This window comes from Sphaeramia orbicularis, chromosome 14 (assembly GCF_902148855.1).
Source record: "Sphaeramia orbicularis chromosome 14, fSphaOr1.1, whole genome shotgun sequence".
NCBI lineage: Eukaryota > Metazoa > Chordata > Actinopteri > Kurtiformes > Apogonidae > Sphaeramia > Sphaeramia orbicularis.
Window position 1 is genome coordinate 16223367 of NC_043970.1, and position 20246 is coordinate 16243612.

The following is a 20246-nucleotide window of genomic DNA, read 5'->3' on the forward strand; positions in this document are numbered from 1 at the left end:
CGTGTTGGCTACGTTCTTACCAAAACAATGCAGCCTGCGTGTGACGTCATCACGCATGCACAATGAAGGCAGAATCGTTAAGCAGGCAGGCAAATGATTCCAAGGAACTGAGCTACTCAGAACCAGTTCTCAAAAAGAACCGGTTCTCGTTTCCCATCCCTAGTGTACCTGTACTGGTAATGCTTACAACATTAATTTGGCTTTGTGTATTACTTATAAAGCAAAAGAGGTGCAAATTCAGTAAAAAATCAACATAAATGCACCAAACTGGACCTTTTTATTACATAAATTACATGCGGGGGCAGAACTTACACTGCAAAAATCAAAATCTTACCAAGTGTATTTTTCTCATTTCTAGTCAAAATATCTCATCACACTTAAAATAAGACATAATCACCTAAAGAGTAACTTTTTAAAGAGATATAAGAACTTATTTTTAGACAATAGATCTCAAAAATCTGATTTTAAGAAATCTTATCAAGATAATTTTCACTTGTTCCATTGACAGATTTTTTTGCTTGAATTAAGCAAAAAAAAAAATCTTGAATTAAGCAAAAAATCTGCCAATGGAACAAGTGAAAATTATCTTGGTAAGACTTCTTGAAATCAGATTTTCAAGATCTATTGTGTAAAAATAAGTTCTTCTGTCTCACTGAAAAGTTACTCTTTAGGTGATTATGTCTTATTTTAAGTGTGATGAGATATTTTGACTAGAAATGAGAAAAATACACTTGGTAAGATTTAGATTTTTTTTTCCCAGTGTATGGGGAGCAGCCATTGCCAACCAGAAGTGACGTAGCAGTGTTGTTTCCGGGTGATCACTGTGAGTAAACAAGCAGCAGTCAGTGAGCAAGACTGAGTAGAAAGCAAGTGTTTGCGTTTATTGTCGCCAATAATGTGTCATCTTAGACCGCTGTCTGCTGCATGGGGTCATCGCAGCCCAGACAATTGATAATACGACGAGTCTGCGTCACTACTAGTGCTGGAACAGCCCGTAAAGGAGGTAACATATCGCTGACCATGTCTGACTGATGGAGCAGTGACTTAGTACTCATGCGTACTTGATTTATCTTAAGTTACCTGACAGAACCACTAGCATTATACATGATTTTTTGAAATAGCTAGCAATGAAAATTCACTCCAGGTACCCTTTAACATTAATAGTCAGCAGAATGTTTGTGTCTGGGAATTTGTTTGGGCCTAGGACACATCCTGACTCTTGTTAGGTTTAGGGAATTAAAGCACTTTGGTTAGCGTTAGGAAAAGGTTGTGAGTAAAATTTTTGCTTGTGGTGTCAGCTGCCCTTTTCCCACCAACATTCCCAGGAACATTTATTACCAGGGATTTATGTACCTAGGTAATAGAAGTCCTATAAATCTGTGTGGTTTACAATTCTACCTCAAAGTTCTTGGAAATGTATTCAAATCAGGCTTGGTTGTTCCAAGTCAAATTTGACAAATTTGTTCAATGAGGTCCAGGTTCTTGTGAATCTATTAGCTGAATATACTCTTCAGTGTATTCAAATGGAAGGACAGATGATTGCAGTGCACTTGAAGGAGTGAGACGAACACGCTCGGCTTGATAAATGGACCTTGTCGTTGTTCGTCCATTTCAAGTAACTTCTCTTCTTTTGCTCCATTTTCCAAATGACTAAAACACAAATGAGCCAAAGCTTTTAGAAACAGAATGACATTTGTAGCATCACACTGACTATAATGGGTGAACGTAAGTGCAGAACGCTTCAAGTGTTTTCCACCAATCAGCGTTCTTCAGCCCCGCCCCCAAGAATTCTGGGGGAATCTGAAAACTCCTACGCCCCACTAGGGAGTTTTTTTCAAAAACGTTTGCAGCTGAGGGGAAGTTTTGGTGGAAGGTTTTTCAATATTCCTGGTAAAATTCCTGTGGTGGAAAATGGGCAACAGTAAATCATTGAGTAAAAAACACTATCATGTTGATGTACACCAGGGGTCTTGAAATCATTTTCTTTCAGGGGCCACATTCAGCCTGATTTGATCTCAACTGGGCCGGACCAGTAAAATAATAGCAGCATAACCTAGAAATAATCACAACTCCAAATTTTTGTTTTAGTGCAAAAAAACCCTATCAAATTATGAAAATACTTACTTTTATAAGCTATCCAAACAAAAAAGATGTGAATAACCTGAAAAACTGAAATGTATTAAGAAAAATAAGTGCAATTTTAACAATATTATGCCTCAATTTATCATTTATACATGTGCATTATGGATTGGATCTACAAAGACACAACACTTTTCTTTAGATATTTCAGGTTGTTCATATTTGTTCTATAAATAATCACAACTCCAAATTTTTGTCTTTGTGTTAGTGCAAAAAAACCCTATTAAATTATGAAAATACTTACTTTTATAAACTATCCAAACGAAAAAGATGTGAATAACCTGAAAAACTGAAATGTATTAAGAAAAATAAGTGCAATTTTAACAATATTCTGCCTCAATTTATCATTTATACATGTGCATTATGGATTGGATCCTACAAAGACACAACACTTTTCTTTAGACATTTCAGGTTGTTCATATTTGTTCTATAAATAATCACAACTCCAAATTTTTGTCTTTGTTTTAGTGCAAAAACCCCTATTAAATTATGAAAATACTTACTTTTATAAACTATCCAAACAAAAAAGATGTGAATAACCTGAAAAAACCGAAATGTATTAAGAAAAATAAGTGCAATTTTACCAATATTCTGCCTCAATTTATCATTTATACATGTGCATTATGGATTGGATCTACAAAGACACAACACTTTTCTTTAGACATTTCAGGTTGTTCATATTTGTTCTATAAATAATCACAACTCCAAATTTTTTTCTTTGTTTTAGTGCAAAAAGCCCTATTAAATTATGAAAATGCTTAGTTTTATAAACTATCCAAATAAAAAAGATGTGAATAACCTGAAAAAACTGAAATCTATTAAGAAAAATAAGTGCAATTTTACCAATATTCTGCCTCAATTTATCATTTATACATGTGCATTATGGATTGGATCTACAAAGACACAACACTTTTCTTTAGATATTTCAGGTTGTTCATATTTGTTCTATAAATAATCACAACTCCAAATTTTTGTCTGTTTTAGTGCAAAAAAAACCTATTAAATTATGAAAATACTTACTTTTATAAACTATCCAAACAAAAAAGATGTGAATAACCTGAAAAAACCGAAATGTATTAAGAAAAATAAGTGCAATTTTAACAATATTATGCCTCAATTTATCATTTATACATGTGCATTATGGATTGGATCTACAAAGACACAACACTTTTCTTTAGATATTTCAGGTTGTTCATATTTGTTCTATAAATAATCACAACTCCAAATTTTTGTCTTTGTTTTAGTGCAAAAAAACCCTATTAAATTATGAAAATACTTACTTTTATAAACTATCCAAACAAAAAAGATGTGAATAACCTGAAAAAACTTAAATGTATTAAGAAAAATAAGTGCAATTTCAACAATATTCTGGCTCAATTTATCATTTATACATGTGCATTATGGATTGGATCTACAAAGACACAACACTTTTCTTTAGACATTTCAGGTTGTTCATATTTGTTCTATAAATAATCACAACTCCAAATTTTTGTCTTTGTTTTAGTGCAAAAAAACCCTATTAAATTATGAAAATACTTACTTTTATAAACTATCCAAACAAAAAAGATGTGAATAACCTGAAAAACTGAAATGTATTAAGAAAAATAAGTGCGATTTTAACAATATTATGCCTAAGTTTATCATTTATACATGTGCATTATGGAGTGGATCTACAAAGACACAACATTTTTCTTTAGACATTTCAGGTTGTTCATATTTGTTCTATAAATAATCACAACTCCAAATTTTTGTCTTTGTTTTAGTGCAAAAGAACCCTATTAAATTATGAAAATACTTACTTTTATAAACTATCCAAACAAAAAAGATGTGAATAACCTGAAAAAACCGAAATGTATTAAGAAAAATAAGTGCAATTTTACCAATATTCTGCCTCAATTTATCATTTATACATGTGCATTATGGATTGGATCTACAAAGACACAACACTTTTCTTTAGATATTTCAGGTTGTTCATATTTGTTCTATAAATAATCACAACTCCAAATTTTTGTCTTTGTTTTAGTGCAAAAGAACCCTATTAAATTATGAAAATACTTACTTTTATAAACTATCCAAACAAAAAAGATGTGAATAACCTGAAAAAAACTTAAATGTATTAAGAAAAATAAGTGCGATTTTGACAATATTATGCCTAAGTTTATCATTTAGACATGTGCATTATGGATCGGATCTACAAAGACACAACACTTTTCTTTAGAAATTTCAGGTTGTTCATATTTGTTCTATAAATAATCACAACTCCAAATTTTTGTCTTTGTTTTAGTGCAAAAAAACCCTATTAAATTATGAAAATACTTACTTTTATAAACTATCCAAACAAAAAAGATGTGAATAACCTGAAAAAACCGAAATGTATTAAGAAAAATAAGTGCAATTTTACCAATATTCTGCCTCAATTTATCATTTATACATGTGCATTATGGAGTGGATCTACAAAGACACAACATTTTTCTTTAGACATTTCAGGTTGTTCATATTTGTTCTATAAATAATCACAACTCCAAATTTTTGTCTTTGTTTTAGTGCAAAAAAAACCTATTAAATTATGAAAATACTTACTTTTATAAACTATCCAAACAAAAAAGATGTGAATAACCTGAAAAAACCGAAATGTATTAAGAAAAATAAGTGCAATTTTAACAATATTATGCCTCAATTTATCATTTATACATGTGCATTATGGATTGGATCTACAAAGACACAACACTTTTCTTTAGATATTTCAGGTTGTTCATATTTGTTCTATAAATAATCACAACTCCAAATTTTTGTCTTTGTTTTAGTGCAAAAAAACCCTATTAAATTATGAAAATACTTACTTTTATAAACTATCCAAACAAAAAAGATGTGAATAACCTGAAAAAAACTTAAATGTATTAAGAAAAATAAGTGCAATTTCAACAATATTCTGGCTCAATTTATCATTTATACATGTGCATTATGGATTGGATCTACAAAGACACAACACTTTTCTTTAGACATTTCAGGTTGTTCATATTTGTTCTATAAATAATCACAACTCCAAATTTTTGTCTTTGTTTTAGTGCAAAAAAAACCCTATTAAATTATGAAAATACTTACTTTTATAAACTATCCAAACAAAAAAGATGTGAATAACCTGAAAAACTGAAATGTATTAAGAAAAATAAGTGCGATTTTAACAATATTATGCCTAAGTTTATCATTTATACATGTGCATTATGGAGTGGATCTACAAAGACACAACATTTTTCTTTAGACATTTCAGGTTGTTCATATTTGTTCTATAAATAATCACAACTCCAAATTTTTGTCTTTGTTTTAGTGCAAAAGAACCCTATTAAATTATGAAAATACTTACTTTTATAAACTATCCAAACAAAAAAGATGTGAATAACCTGAAAAAAACCGAAATGTATTAAGAAAATAAGTGCAATTTTACCAATATTCTGCCTCAATTTATCATTTATACATGTGCATTATGGAGTGGATCTACAAAGACACAACATTTTCTTTAGATATTTCAGGTTGTTCATATTGTTCTATAAATAATCACAACTCCAAATTTTTGTCTTTGTTTTAGTGCAAAAGAACCCTATTAAATTATGAAAATACTTACTTTTATAAACTATCCAAACAAAAAAGATGTGAATAACCTGAAAAAAACTTAAATGTATTAAGAAAAATAAGTGCGATTTTGACAATATTATGCCTAAGTTTATCATTTAGACATGTGCATTATGGATCGGATCTACAAAGACACAACACTTTTCTTTAGAAATTTCAGGTTGTTCATATTTGTTCTATAAATAATCACAACTCCAAATTTTTGTCTTTGTTTTAGTGCAAAAAAACCCTATTAAATTATGAAAATACTTACTTTTATAAACTATCCAAACAAAAAGATGTGAATAACCTGAAAAACCGAAATGTATTAAGAAAAATAAGTGCAATTTTACCAATATTCTGCCTCAATTTATCATTTATACATGTGCATTATGGAGTGGATCTACAAAGACACAACATTTTTCTTTAGACATTTCAGGTTGTTCATATTTGTTCTATAAATAATCACAACTCCAAATTTTTGTCTTTGTTTTAGTGCAAAAAAACCCTATTAAATTATGAAATACTTACTTTTATAAACTATCCAAACAAAAAAGATGTGAATAACCTGAAAAAAACGAAATGTATTAAGAAAAATAAGTGCAATTTTAACAATATTATGCCTCAATTTATCATTTATACATGTGCATTATGGATTGGATCTACAAAGACACAACACTTTTCTTTAGATATTTCAGGTTGTTCATATTTGTTCTATAAATAATCACAACTCCAAATTTTTGTCTTTGTTTTAGTGCAAAAAAACCCTATTAAATTATGAAAATACTTACTTTTATAAACTATCCAAACAAAAAAAGATGTGAATAACCTGAAAAAAACGAAATGTATTAAGAAAAATAAGTGCAATTTTAACAATATTATGCCTCAATTTATCATTTATACATGTGCATTATGGATTGGATCTACAAAGACACAACACTTTTCTTTAGACATTTCAGGTTGTTCATATTTGTTCTATAAATAATCACAACTCCAAATTTTTGTCTTTGTTTTAGTGCAAAAAAACCCTATTAAATTATGAAAATACTTACTTTTATAAACTATCCAAACAAAAAAGATGTGAATAACCTGAAAAAACCGAAATGTATTAAGAAAAATAAGTGCGATTTTGACAATATTATGCCTAAGTTTATCATTTATACATGTGCATTATGGATCGGATCTACAAAGACACAACACTTTTCTTTAGAAATTTCAGGTTGTTCATATTTGTTCTATAAATAATCACAACTCCAAATTTTTGTCTTTGTTTTAGTGCAAAAAAACCCTATTAAATTATGAAAATACTTACTTTTATAAACTATCCAAACAAAAAAGATGTGAATAACCTGAAAAACTGAAATGTATTAAGAAAAATAAGTGCGATTTTAACAATATTATGCCTAAGTTTATCATTTATACATGTGCATTATGGAGTGGATCTACAAAGACACAACATTTTTCTTTAGACATTTCAGGTTGTTCATATTTGTTCTATAAATAATCACAACTCCAAATTTTTGTCTTTGTTTTAGTGCAAAAGAACCCTATTAAATTATGAAAATACTTACTTTTATAAACTATCCAAACAAAAAAGATGTGAATAACCTGAAAAAACCGAAATGTATTAAGAAAAATAAGTGCAATTTTACCAATATTCTGCCTCAATTTATCATTTATACATGTGCATTATGGATTGGATCTACAAAGACACAACATTTTTCTTTAGATATTTCAGGTTGTTCATATTTGTTCTATAAATAATCACAACTCCAAATTTTTGTCTTTGTTTTAGTGCAAAAGAACCCTATTAAATTATGAAAATACTTACTTTTATAAACTATCCAAACAAAAAAGATGTGAATAACCTGAAAAAACTTAAATGTATTAAGAAAAATAAGTGCGATTTTGACAATATTATGCCTAAGTTTATCATTTAGACATGTGCATTATGGATCGGATCTACAAAGACACAACACTTTTCTTTAGAAATTTCAGGTTGTTCATATTTGTTCTATAAATAATCACAACTCCAAATTTTTGTCTTTGTTTTAGTGCAAAAAAAACCCTATTAAATTATGAAAATACTTACTTTTATAAACTATCCAAACAAAAAAGATGTGAATAACCTGAAAAAACCGAAATGTATTAAGAAAAATAAGTGCAATTTTACCAATATTCTGCCTCAATTTATCATTTATACATGTGCATTATGGATTGGATCTACAAAGACACAACAATTTTCTTTAGACATTTCAGGTTGTTCATATTTGTTCAGGTTATTCACATTTTATTGTTACAGGATAGTTTGTAAATGTCAGTATTTTCATAATTTCATGTTATTTTTTGCACTAAAACAAAGACAAAAATTCAAAGTTGTCATTATTTATAGACATAATGTAATATATTCTTCACATCAAACTGAGAAGAAAACATGGAGTCATTATTTTTTGTAGGTTTTTATGCTGTTATTTTACTGTAGATCATATTGGTCTGTATGTGGAACCGGAACTAAAATGAGTTCGACAGCCTTGATTGTGGAATTTTTGCACTTTGCAAATTCATCCCACGGGCCGGATCGGAACCTTTGGAAATCTTTGGGACCTTTGGCATTTGGCCCCCGGGCCACATGTTTGAGACTCCTGATGTACACTGATGTAGAAATGTTGCTAACAAACAAATGTGTAAAATATTGCTAACAGATTAGAATGACTGACACATCTCATATATCTGTATTTCTTTAGATAAACATGTCTTTCAGCTCATGGACAGAGCCAGCTCCCCACAAATTCTCCTACACAACACATTAAGAGATAATTCATGCTGCCCACGGTGGGCAGCATGAATTATCTCTTAATGTCTTCTAATTATCCCTTAATGTGAAGAAATCAAACTTCCTCATTTTTACAGGCGAAAGTAAGAAGTAGCTCGACTGCACTAATTATTGATGCATATGAAATCTCACTGGTCCAGTCCACCGAACGCCCTGCTGTCTTAATTGGTATAAAGTTTAACTGCTGAGATTAAAACTCATTTAGGTTCCTGAAAAGTCACAGAATCTCTTGGCATTATCGAAAAATATTAAAATTTCAAGTGCAACTGAGAAGACGCTCAACTGTGTGGACTTTAAATTAATTTGTTGGGAGTTTGTTACCTCCGCCAAGGAGGTTATGTTTTTGCCAGGGTTGTTTGTCTGCCCGTTAGTGTGCACCATAACTCAAAAAGTTATGGACAGATTTTGATGAAATTTTCAGGGTTTGTTGGAAATGGGATAAGGAAGAAATGATTAATTTTTGGGGGTGATCCGGAAGAAGTCCTGGATTCTGGATCACTTTGAAATTTTCGTTAACATTGTGGTAAATGGGGCCAAAATTTTCATTTCCCAATATCTCGCTTAATTATTGACCAAAACTCATGAAATTTTACTCAGGAATTGACAATGGGGTCCTCTATCACATTTCAAAGGCTGATCCGGATCTGTTCCAGAAGGCGGATTTTATTTTACAAAATAAATGTAGGATTTGTATCACCGATTATGTGGGGAATTTTTGCGCTTGGCGGAGGTCTGCGCTCTCCGAGTGCTTTTCTAGTTGTTATTCAGTTAAAACCAGGAACCTTAAATGTGTGTCTTTATAAGTGCAACAGCAAAATGTCGGCATTGTTTAAAGTCCCCAAAACTCCTTTTTTTCTTCCTTTTGTTCAATTTTGACTAATGAGATGCGCACTGACCCGGTCTCCCCAACAGGAAAATGAATTAGCAAATGGAAGCAGGGCTGAAGGTACTCACGATGCGGTCCGGAGGGGGGGTGCTGCGGATGAAACACTTGATCTGACCCTTCTCTCCATAGAGCGCCTGCTGGGTCTGGGTGCTAGAGATAGTGGGAGGACCTGTGGAAGCACAGCCAAGGCAGAAACACTCAATCATCACAATAAAAAACTTGGCTATACATCTTCCTGGCGATCGCAGCACATGCATTAACTGTTCCGAGAGGGGCAGCGCCAAGGGCAGAGCCATGCTCAGGTCCCATTAACAGTAAAACCTCAGAGACGTTATTTATTTGCTGGTTTTAATTGGTTTTGCTCAGGTTTGATGCAGGGCTGTGGTGCAGGATAAACCAGCCTAAATTCAATTTACCTATGAGATAGGGTTTAGTCATCTTTATAGGACTCTGTGGGTTTTTCTGATGTAAATCTGCAGTATAGATCACATTAACTGAACTAACGGATCCACTGGATGTTATATAGCCTATGGAAATATTATATAAGTAAAAAAACAAAACAAAACATGGCTCTATCTATGAGGTTAAATATTCTAACCATTCAAAGACAAGGAGTCTAATGCAATAACACAAGACACAAAGACAGACTGATGGGGAACCACTTCAGATCACAGTGAGTTACCATGGTGACGCTGAAGAAACCCAGCATCCAGCATGATCAGCTAAGACTTATTATACTTTGTTTTCCACTACAAAGAAAACAAACTAAGTATAAAAGAAATTCAAGTCCAATCCCTCCCAGGTTTATTATGGGGGGCTGCTGGTTTTATAGATCTCTAAATGTGGGCTGCAGGTTATGATACGCAGTGTGTTTTTACTGGAAAAACACCAAACAGAGTTGTCAACTGATTTAAAATATTTTTTTTTAAAAATCAGCAATTAATCCCACTAATTAATCCCTTTTTCACATCGAGAGTGGCGGCTGTAATAATGGATATGAAAATGTTAAGAGTCAAAGATTTAATGTGGAATCAACACAAACAAAACAAGTGGTGCCAGGCACAACAAACCCCGCCCCTCGCACATATTGTAGCTTATTTTAGCATCGATCCAGCTGATGTCATGTCTATGCGTGTGTTGATGTCAGAATTGCCTCTATATGTGTGCCAAAATTGAAATAAATTGAAACAAAATTGATGTTTTTGTAGACATTTGAAAATTTGTTCATTTTTAGTAAATGAGGAAAAATAAAAGATTAAAAAAATTCATAAAAAAATTGAACTTTCACCTATTTTTCCCAAAATGTAATCAGATCTATTCTGGGTCACTGCCAATATACAGGGTGGGGAAGCAAAATTTACAATATTTTGAGGCAAGGATTAAAAGACAATGTATGACCAATTAGTTTATTGAAAGTCATGAGAATTTATTTGCCGCAAGAAAATTGACATAATAGAAAATGTTTTTATTCTATGTGTCCTCCTTCTTTCTCAATAACTGCCTGAAACTTGTGCAAGTGTTCCTCAAATATTCGGGTGACAACTTCTCCCATTCTTCTTTAATAGTATCTTCCAGACTTTCTCATAATAGTTTTGCTCATAGTCATTCTCTTCTTTCCATTCTAAACAGTCTTTATGGACACTCCAACTATTTTTGAAATCTCCTTTGGTGTGACGAGTGCATTCAGCAAATCACACACTCTTTGACGATTGCTTTCCTGATTACTCATATGGGCAAAAGTTTATGAAAAGGTATGGATAATAGTGTTAGGTATGATTATGACATCAATATATGTTTGGTTTCAAAACAATTGACGTAGTGCCTGCTGAGAAAAAACAACTAAATGTTCATTGTAAATTTTGCTTCCCCACCCTGTATATAAACCCAGTTTGGTATGAATTCAACCAGTAGTTTTGCTGCTAAAGAGTTAACAAACAAAGAAACAAACCAAACCACAAACAATACTAATAGTAATAAGGCCTCAAATGTAGAGCTGAAACGATAAATCGACTCAAAGTGATTCAAAAAAATCATTCAACCACAATTCTCCTGAATCAAAGCTTTGTTTCCTTCATTTCTCTGCTGTTAAACATTGGTTCCACTGTTGTGTTTCACACGGACGCTTACTGTAATGCACAAAGAAGCTTCAATTCAGGAAAACTGCAACAGAACATTTCCCTTCAATCAATTCGAGTCGATTAATCGAATCGTGAATTTTTGCATTTGCTTCAAGCACCTAATCAATTAATCGTTTCAGCTCTAATCAAATGTATTAGATCAGGGGTGTCAAACTCATTTTAGTTCAGGGGCAACATTTAACTAAATTTGATCTAAAGTGGGTCAAACCAGTAAAATAATAACAGAATAATATATAAATAATGTCAACTCCAAACTTTTCTCTATGTTTTAGAGCGAAAAAAGTAAATTTACATTCCGAAAAGGTTTACATCTACAAATTATTCTTTCAAAAGATGTGAATAACATAAACAAACTGAAAAAAATAAGTGTAATTTTAACAATATTCTGCCTCAGTTTATCATTTACACATGTACATTATAACTTGCAGATCACAGTGGATCTACAAATATACAAACATTTAACAACTGACAGAATATTGTTAAAATTGCACATACTTCTCTTAAGACATTTCAGGTTGTTCATATTTGTTCAGGTGATTCACATTGTTTGCTTTAGTGTATATACATGAAAATATTTACATTTACAAAGAGAAACATTTGGATTTGTCATTATTTATATGTTATTATGGTCGTATTTTACTGATCTGACACACTTGAGATTGAATTGGTCTGAATGTGGAACCTGAACTAAAAGGATTGTGAATATCTTCAGTGTAATTTTTGCATTTCACAAATTCATCCCAAGGGCCGGAATGGACCCTTTGGCGGGCCCGGGCCGCATGTTTGACACCTGTGTATTAGATTAATAATATTTAATGAACGATGAAAAACAAAAACCTCTGGTGACCTTTACACCTAAACACAACTGAAAAGCAACCTTTTTGTTTATTTGAAATATATTAATTGGTGGCATATTTGTCATACTTCTGCCTTCCAGTGTATTTCTAATACTGAGATATTTTTGATAAATAAGTGGTGGTTGATGTGGGTTTTTTTCTTTATAAATTGTTTGCACATAGTAAAGCTATGTTTTTTTTTTACATACACATTTTTATTTATATCTATACTTTTTAAAACCTTGTTTTTTTTTTCTTCCTATTTTACTATTGGCTGCAGGTATGAAAGTACATTTCACTGTGCATTTTACTATATATAACTGCATGTGACATATCAACCTTAAATAAATCTTATCTAATTTTATCTATTTCAACAAATTTGGCAGCAATATTTATATTTTTTAATGGAAATAATGTGATCGGGAGTATGAAGGGAGGGGCTGCTACTGCCGGTGGTGGTAAAATATGTTTTATGAGAATAAAATAACTTAGGAAACATAGTATATCTTTGTGAATGTTACAGCGACACTTGTATTTTAAAGGTTTATTGCCATTCCCATAAGGCAGTTCACCTAGTGTGTGTTTGTAATATTAACTGCACAGTGTGGGGGCTTTAATATCTCCTGTTTGAGCACGAATAGACTCGTGCTTAACTTTCAGTGCAAAGCGATGATGTCAACTGGTCGTGCGTGAGGTCACTACATTCGGTCAAACCTCTGGTGACCTTTACGGCTCCACAAAACTGAAATGGCAACCTTTTTGTTTATTTGAAATATATTAATTGGTGGCATATTTGTCATACTTCTGCCTTCCAGTGTATTTCTAATACTGAGATATTTTTGATAAATAAGTGGTGGTTGTTGTGTTTTGTTTTTTTTTCCCCATCATAAATTCTTTGCACATAGTAAAGCTACCTTTTTTTTAATATACATGTTTATATTTAAATTTATACTTCTTAAAATCTTGCTTGCAGCATGTCTTTTTCTTTTTTTTTCCTATTTTACTATTGGCTGCAGGTATGAAAGTACATTTCACTGTGCATTTTACTATATAGAACTGCATGTGACATATCAACCTTAAATAAATCTTATCTAATTTTATCTATTTCAACAAATTTGGCAGCAATATTTATATTTTTTAATGGAAATAATGTGATCGGGAGTATGAAGGGAGGGGCTGCTACTGCCGGTGGTGGTAAAATATGTTTCTATGAGAATAAAATAACTTAGGAAACATAGTATATCTTTGTGAATGTTACAGCGACACTTGTATTTTAAAGGTTTATTGCCATTCCCATAAGGCAGTTCACCTAGTGTGTGTTTGTAATATTAACTGCACAGTGTGGGGGCTTTAATATCTCCTGTTTGAGCACGAATAGACTCGTGCTTAACTTTCAGTGCAAAGCGATGACGTTAACTGGTCGTGTGTGAAGTCACTACATTCAGCCTGAAAATATCAATTTACTTGAAACAGCTTCTTTTCACACATATGTAGAAATGTTCGCTGGGTCACTTCGCAGTAGAACACTGGGTAGGTGGAGGTTTTGCATACAAAGCAAGAGAGGTGAGACCCCAGAGACGAGCAGAAGGAAGATAAATGCTAGAAAGGATTCGGGGGATCGTATAAAGAGTTTTAAGAGCTACAGGGCGGTCATCGCTGTTGTTGAAATGGCAATAAATCTCCAGCGCGTGTTGTTTTGGATCGGACTGAACTGCTCTGACATTCAGCTTCGGCGCCGTCACATGCTGTACACACAATGACAGCCCTGACACTCAAGAGGCTCTCCCAAATTGAGTAACTGCTGACCATGAGAAATCAAATATTTCCTTTTCTCCTTTCAAATGCACACCATTTTTCTTTCGGCGAGCCCCCGGGGCCCGGCCTGCCACTGTTCACAGAAACAAAACGCATCAGTAGAATAAAGAAACAGCCCAGTCATGGAGCCGCAGAGATGAGGGGCTAAGTGGGGGGGGGGGATATTCATAATTACATTTTAGTATAATCTTTTACACGGAGTTGTTTTCACTCATCAATCTACTTATTATGTCATGAAGAGCTGCATTTTCTTTGGACGTGGATGATGTAACTATCAGTCGTGTCCTCTAAAAATGTCGTCTTTTGTGAAACTTTTCTTCAGACTTGGCTAACCTTGAACACTATGGGTTTTTTTTTTCTTTTATAGTACAGTCTGAGGCTCTACCACTAACATTTTAATTGATTTTTAATGTCATTGGAATCAAAAGCTCTTACACTTAAGTCACGATTTCCAATATGAATCACAGCGTCCTCCCAGCTGTCAGACAGTGGTGAGACAAGAACACATTTTTCCACCACGTGACCTTAAAACGTCTTTCTAGTAAACAGCTGTCCATTTATTAACCCTCTGGTATCCGGGTGTGCCTTTTAGGCACACTTTGCACTTCGTGTTAAAAAACTTCATATTATTTTTCACAATTTAAATAAAGTTAGAATTCAAAAGTCGTTCATTTTTGCATGATCTTTAAAATTCTGGCCACCAACTAAAATTTGCACATTGTAAACAAAAGAAAATTACCAGACTAGCATCTGTTTCCCTAGTGTGCCTAAAACGCACTACTTCCTCTATTTGATATGTACGATTAGGGCTGACCTTGATTTACAAAAATAAAATCACATTAGAGCAGAAAAATAAATCAATATATAATATTTAATAGTTTGATTTATAGGTGTGCATTTTACGCACACTTGGTGACAGATGCTAGTATTTTTGGAACATTTGAACTAGCACAAAAAATAATAATGCAAATTAACCAGTGTTGGAGTTAATTATTGACATATACCAGGCTGCAAAAATCAAATAATATGTGATCCAATTTTTATGTAGTATATTGAAAAAATATTAATTTTTTGGTTTTTTTGCATCCAAAAAAATGGTTTGTTTACATTACAAACATGGCATTTAAAGGGTTAAAAATGTGACAATTATTCAGTATTTGGTATTTTTATTTACGGCTCAAGTTGATGAAATAGAAAAAAGTGTAAAAGAATTAAAAACAAACTATGAATTTTTTTGTTTTGACATTATTCCACAAGTGTGCAAAAAAGGCACACTTGGTGCTTAGTAAGGGCCTTGCTGGACGGGATACCAGAGGGTTAAGCTACCTTTTTTTTAATATACATGTTCATATTTATATCTGTACTTCTTAAAATCTTGTTTGCAGCATGTCTTTTTCTTTTTTTTTTTCCCTATGTTACTATTGGCTTCAGGTATGAAAGTACATGTCACTGTGCTACTATATATAACTGCATGTAACAAATCAACCTTAAATAAATCTTATCTTATTAAATATGTCAACAAATGTGACAGCAGTATTTATAGAAAAAAAAAAAAAACTGATTTTTTTAAATGGAAATAATGTGATCGGGAGTATGAAGGGAGGGGCTGCTACTGCCGGTGGTGGTGAAATATTTTTTATGAGAATAAAATAACTTAGGAAACATAGTATATCTTTGTGAATGTTACAGTGACACTTGTATTTTCAAGGTTTATTGCTATAGTACAGTCTGAGGCTCTACCACTAACATTTTAATTGATTTTTAATGTCACCGGAATCAAAAGCTTTTACACTTAAGTCACAATTTCCAATATGAATCACGACGTCCTCCCAGCTGTCAGACGGTGGTGAGACAAGAACACATTTTTCCACCGCGTGACCTTAAAACGTCTTTCTAGTAAACAGCTGTCCATTTATTTTCCTCCTGTTGATTAATTCAAAAGGGCGGGTATAATTTTTCATTGAACTGCGACCATCAGTCACAGCGTAGAGATAAAGGTGAGCGCACGGCCGTTAGAAACCCATGATACGCTGCCATATTAACTTTCGGTGACGGTTGTGTTGCAGATTTTCGGCAGACGAGGTTCTTTAATGTTCCTTTTCATACTACACTATTCCACGATGTTGAATAGTGATATTATTCACTAAAGAGACATTCGCTTAGAGTTTTTCCTCATCTGAACCGAGGGTATAGAGAATAGAGAAGACTGAATACTGTACAGATTCTAAAGTCTCCTGAGGAAAATTTGTCACTTATGATTTTGGGCTGTGTGAATAAAACACCCTTTTTTTTCTTTGCTAGTCGAGCATTGTTAAATTTCTTGGTTGTATTAGTGATTTTCTCACTCTATTTGCTAAGGTTTTTGAGATGCCTCTAACAATTTTTATATATTTTTTTCCCCTCAGAAAACCAATTAGCGATACATCTCACAACTTTTTGAGGACAGATTTCAGTTCGTCTTCTTTAACAGGAGTAACAAATTTTGTTTGTCAGTGAATGTGTCTCTGTATTGACTCTGTTTAGTGACTGAAGGAAACCAGCAGTGCATTTAGTCGACCAATTAGCAGCCAGACAGACATAGGAGTGAGCTGTCAATGTATGTACTGACCACTGATCAGTTCTTAATTATCAACAACTATTTAATTTACTTTTTTTTTCAACAGTTTCATATACATACATGAATATAGAGTAGCAACACACTGACTACAGTTATATATACACTATTTTTCTGTTTATTCTCTATTTCCAAAATAATTAGGGGGTGCGATATGACAATATTAGTTTGTGAAGGATTATAATAATAATAATAATAATAATAATAATAATAATAATAATAATAATAATAATAATAATGAACTTTATTTGTATAGCACCTTTCATGCAGAAATTGTAGCCCAAAGTGCTTCACATTGATTGAAAAAATACAATATTAAAATACATTAAGATTTGATTATACATCAAGAAATAAAATGAAATTTGAGAGGAATACAATAAAATAAAAATAAAAGCTGCACACATTAAAATATTTGATTATGCATAGAATTTTTGAAGTGCAAGAAATAAGATGAAATTTGAAATACAATTAAAAAAAAAACATAAAAACAAAAACAGAAATACAATAAAATAAAATAAAAATAAAAACCGCACATTCCTGGTTCCTGAATTGTGACCCCATTTTTATCTCCTTTCAAAGGCTAATGAGAATAAAAATGTTTTTAATTTGGTTTTAAATATATTCAGTGAACTGGCTTCTCTAATGTCTTTTGGAATTGTATTCCATAACTTTGGTGCATAGTTAGTAAAGGCTGCGTCCCCCATTTTCTTTGTAATATTTCTGGGAGTCGCTAGTAACCCTGCGTTTGAATGTATCAACGATCCGAAAAAGCAGAGAGATTGTGGAATCATCTATAACACAGGTGTCAAACATGCGGCCCGGGGGCCAAATCCAGCCCGCCAAAGGGTCCAGTCTGGCCCTTGGGATGAATTTGTCAAATGCAAAAATTACACTAAGATATTAATCCTTTTAGTTCAGGTTCCACATTCAGACCAATTCAATCTCAAGTGGGCAGGATTCAGTAAAATACGATCATAATAACATAGAAATAATAACTCCAAATGTTTCTGTTTGTAAATGCAAATGTTTACCTCCGCCAAGGAGGTTATGTTTTTGCCAGGGTTTGTTTGTCTGTCTGTTTGTTTGTCTGTCCGTTAGTGTGCAACATAACTCAAAAAGTTATGGACAGATTTTGATGAAATTTTCAGGGTTTGTTGGAAATGGGATAAGGAAGAAATGATTAACTTTTGGGGGTGATTCGGAAGAAATCCTGGATTCTGGATCACTTTGAAATTTTCGTTAACATTGTGGTAAATGGGGCCAAAATTTTCGTTTCCCAATATCTCGCTTAATTATTGACCAAAACTCATGAAATTTAACTCAGGAATTGACAATGGGGTCCTCTATCACATTTCAAAGGCTGATCCGGATCTGATCCAGAAGGCGGATTTTATTTTACAAAATAAATGTAGGATTTGTATCACCGATTATGTGGGGAATTTTTGCACTTGGCGGAGGTCTGCGCTCTCCGAGTGCTTTTCTAGTTTCATGTATTTCCACTAAAACAAAGTATAATTTCGCAAAAATGTGAATAACCTGAACAAATATGAACAACCTGAAAAGTCTTAAGAGAAGTCAGTACAATTTTAACAATATTCTGTCTGTTACTAAATATTTTGTGTATTTGTAGATCCACTGTGATCTGTAAGTTATAATGTACATGTGTAAATGATAAACTGAGGCATAATATTGTTAAATTACACATATTTTTTCAGTTTGTTCATGTTATTCACATCTTTTGAAAGGATAGTTTGTAGATGTAAACCTTTTCATAATATAAATTAGCTTTTTTTGCTCTAAAACACAGAGAAAAGTTTGGAATTGACATTATTTATACATCATTATGTTATTATTTTACTGGTCAGGCCCACTTCAGAACAAATTTAGCTAAATGTGGCCCCTGAACTAAAATGAGTTTGTCACCCCTGATCTATAATATGATGTAGTCAGAGCCATAGAGTATTCAGCGGCTCTGGATGTAGTTGTTAGGGGCCATGGCTCAGCAGGTTGAACGGGTCGTCCAATAACCGAAGGGTTGGCGGGTCAAATCCCGTTCTGTCCTTGTCATGTGCTGTTGTGTCCTTGGGCAAGACACTTCACCCACCTTGCCTCCAGTGTCACTCATACTGGTGTACGGTGGTGGTGAAACCCCTCCCATCGCATTTATTGTAGCTTAGTTTGGCATAGATCCAGCTGATGTCATCATGTCTAAGCTTGTGCTGATGCCAGAATTGTCTCTATATATATGCCAAGTTTGAAATAAATTGAAACAAAATTGATGTTTTTATACACATTTGAAATTTTGTTCATTTTAAGTAAATGGGGAAAAATAAAAGATTCAAAAAATTCATAAAAAATTTGAACTTTGACCTACTTTTCCCAAGATGTAACCACATCTATTCTGGGTCGCTGCCAATATATATAAACCCAATTTGGTATGAATTCAATAAACAGTTTTGCTGCTACAGACATTTGAAATTTTGTCCGTTATAAGTAAACGGAGGAAAATACATACAAAATTTTAACTTTGAATTAGTGTTTCCAAAATGTAACCAGAATCAGAAAAAAACCTGCAGTTCACAACACCTCAGAACTTACCCAGATGTTGCCACACTGGCACTGTAATGTGTAACAAGCAGAAGCCTAAGTGGTGTATGGTGGTGGTGGTGGTGGTGGTGGTGGTGGTGGGAGGGGCTGTTTGGCACAAATTGGCAGCCTCACTTCCATCAGTCTGCCCTGGGGCAGCTGTGGATACAGATGTAGTTTACCACCACCAGAGTGGGAATGAATAATGAATAATGGATCAATAATGTGAAGTGCTTTGGGTGCCTTGAAAAGCACTATAAAAACCTAATCCATTATTATTATTATTATTATTATTATTATTATTATTATTACCTCCGCCAAGGAGGTTATGTTTTTGCCAGGGTTTGTTTGTTTGTCTGTCCGTTAGTGTGCAACATAACTCAAAAAGTTATGGACAGATTTGGATGAAATTTTCAGCGTTTGTTGGAAATGGGATAAGGAAGAAATGATTAAATTTTGGTGGTGATCGGGGGTGGGGGGGCCCACGGGGGGGGCCACTGATAAGCCTTGGCGGAGGTCTGCGCTCTCTGAGTGCTTCTAGTTATTATTATTATTATTATTATTTGCTGACACATAGACACGTCGGTTCACATTTACGTCACGTGGATTTCGTGTTGTGTACAGGGTTCCTACAGGTTTCTACAACTTAAATTTAAGACTTTTTAAGATCTTTTTAAGAGTACTTAGAACAGAATTTAATGCTCATTTCACAGCCTGTTTCACCTACTGGCAAAAATTCATGACTCCTAGAATTTAGGAAAATGTATTGATTTACTCCAACGCCTTGATTCCC

The 20246-nt window shown here is 33.0% G+C and overlaps 1 protein-coding gene across 1 annotated transcript in view; it reads right to left on the minus strand.

Moving 5' to 3' along the window:
• The window catches only part of kirrel3a (kirre like nephrin family adhesion molecule 3a), a 520880-nt gene that overhangs the window by 48595 nt on the left and 452039 nt on the right, over nt 1-20246 (minus strand). Inside the window, exon 10 of the mRNA XM_030154510.1 lies at nt 9533-9633. Coding sequence (XP_030010370.1) covers nt 9533-9633 — 101 coding nt within the window. The remainder of the gene's footprint in view (nt 1-9532; nt 9634-20246) is intronic.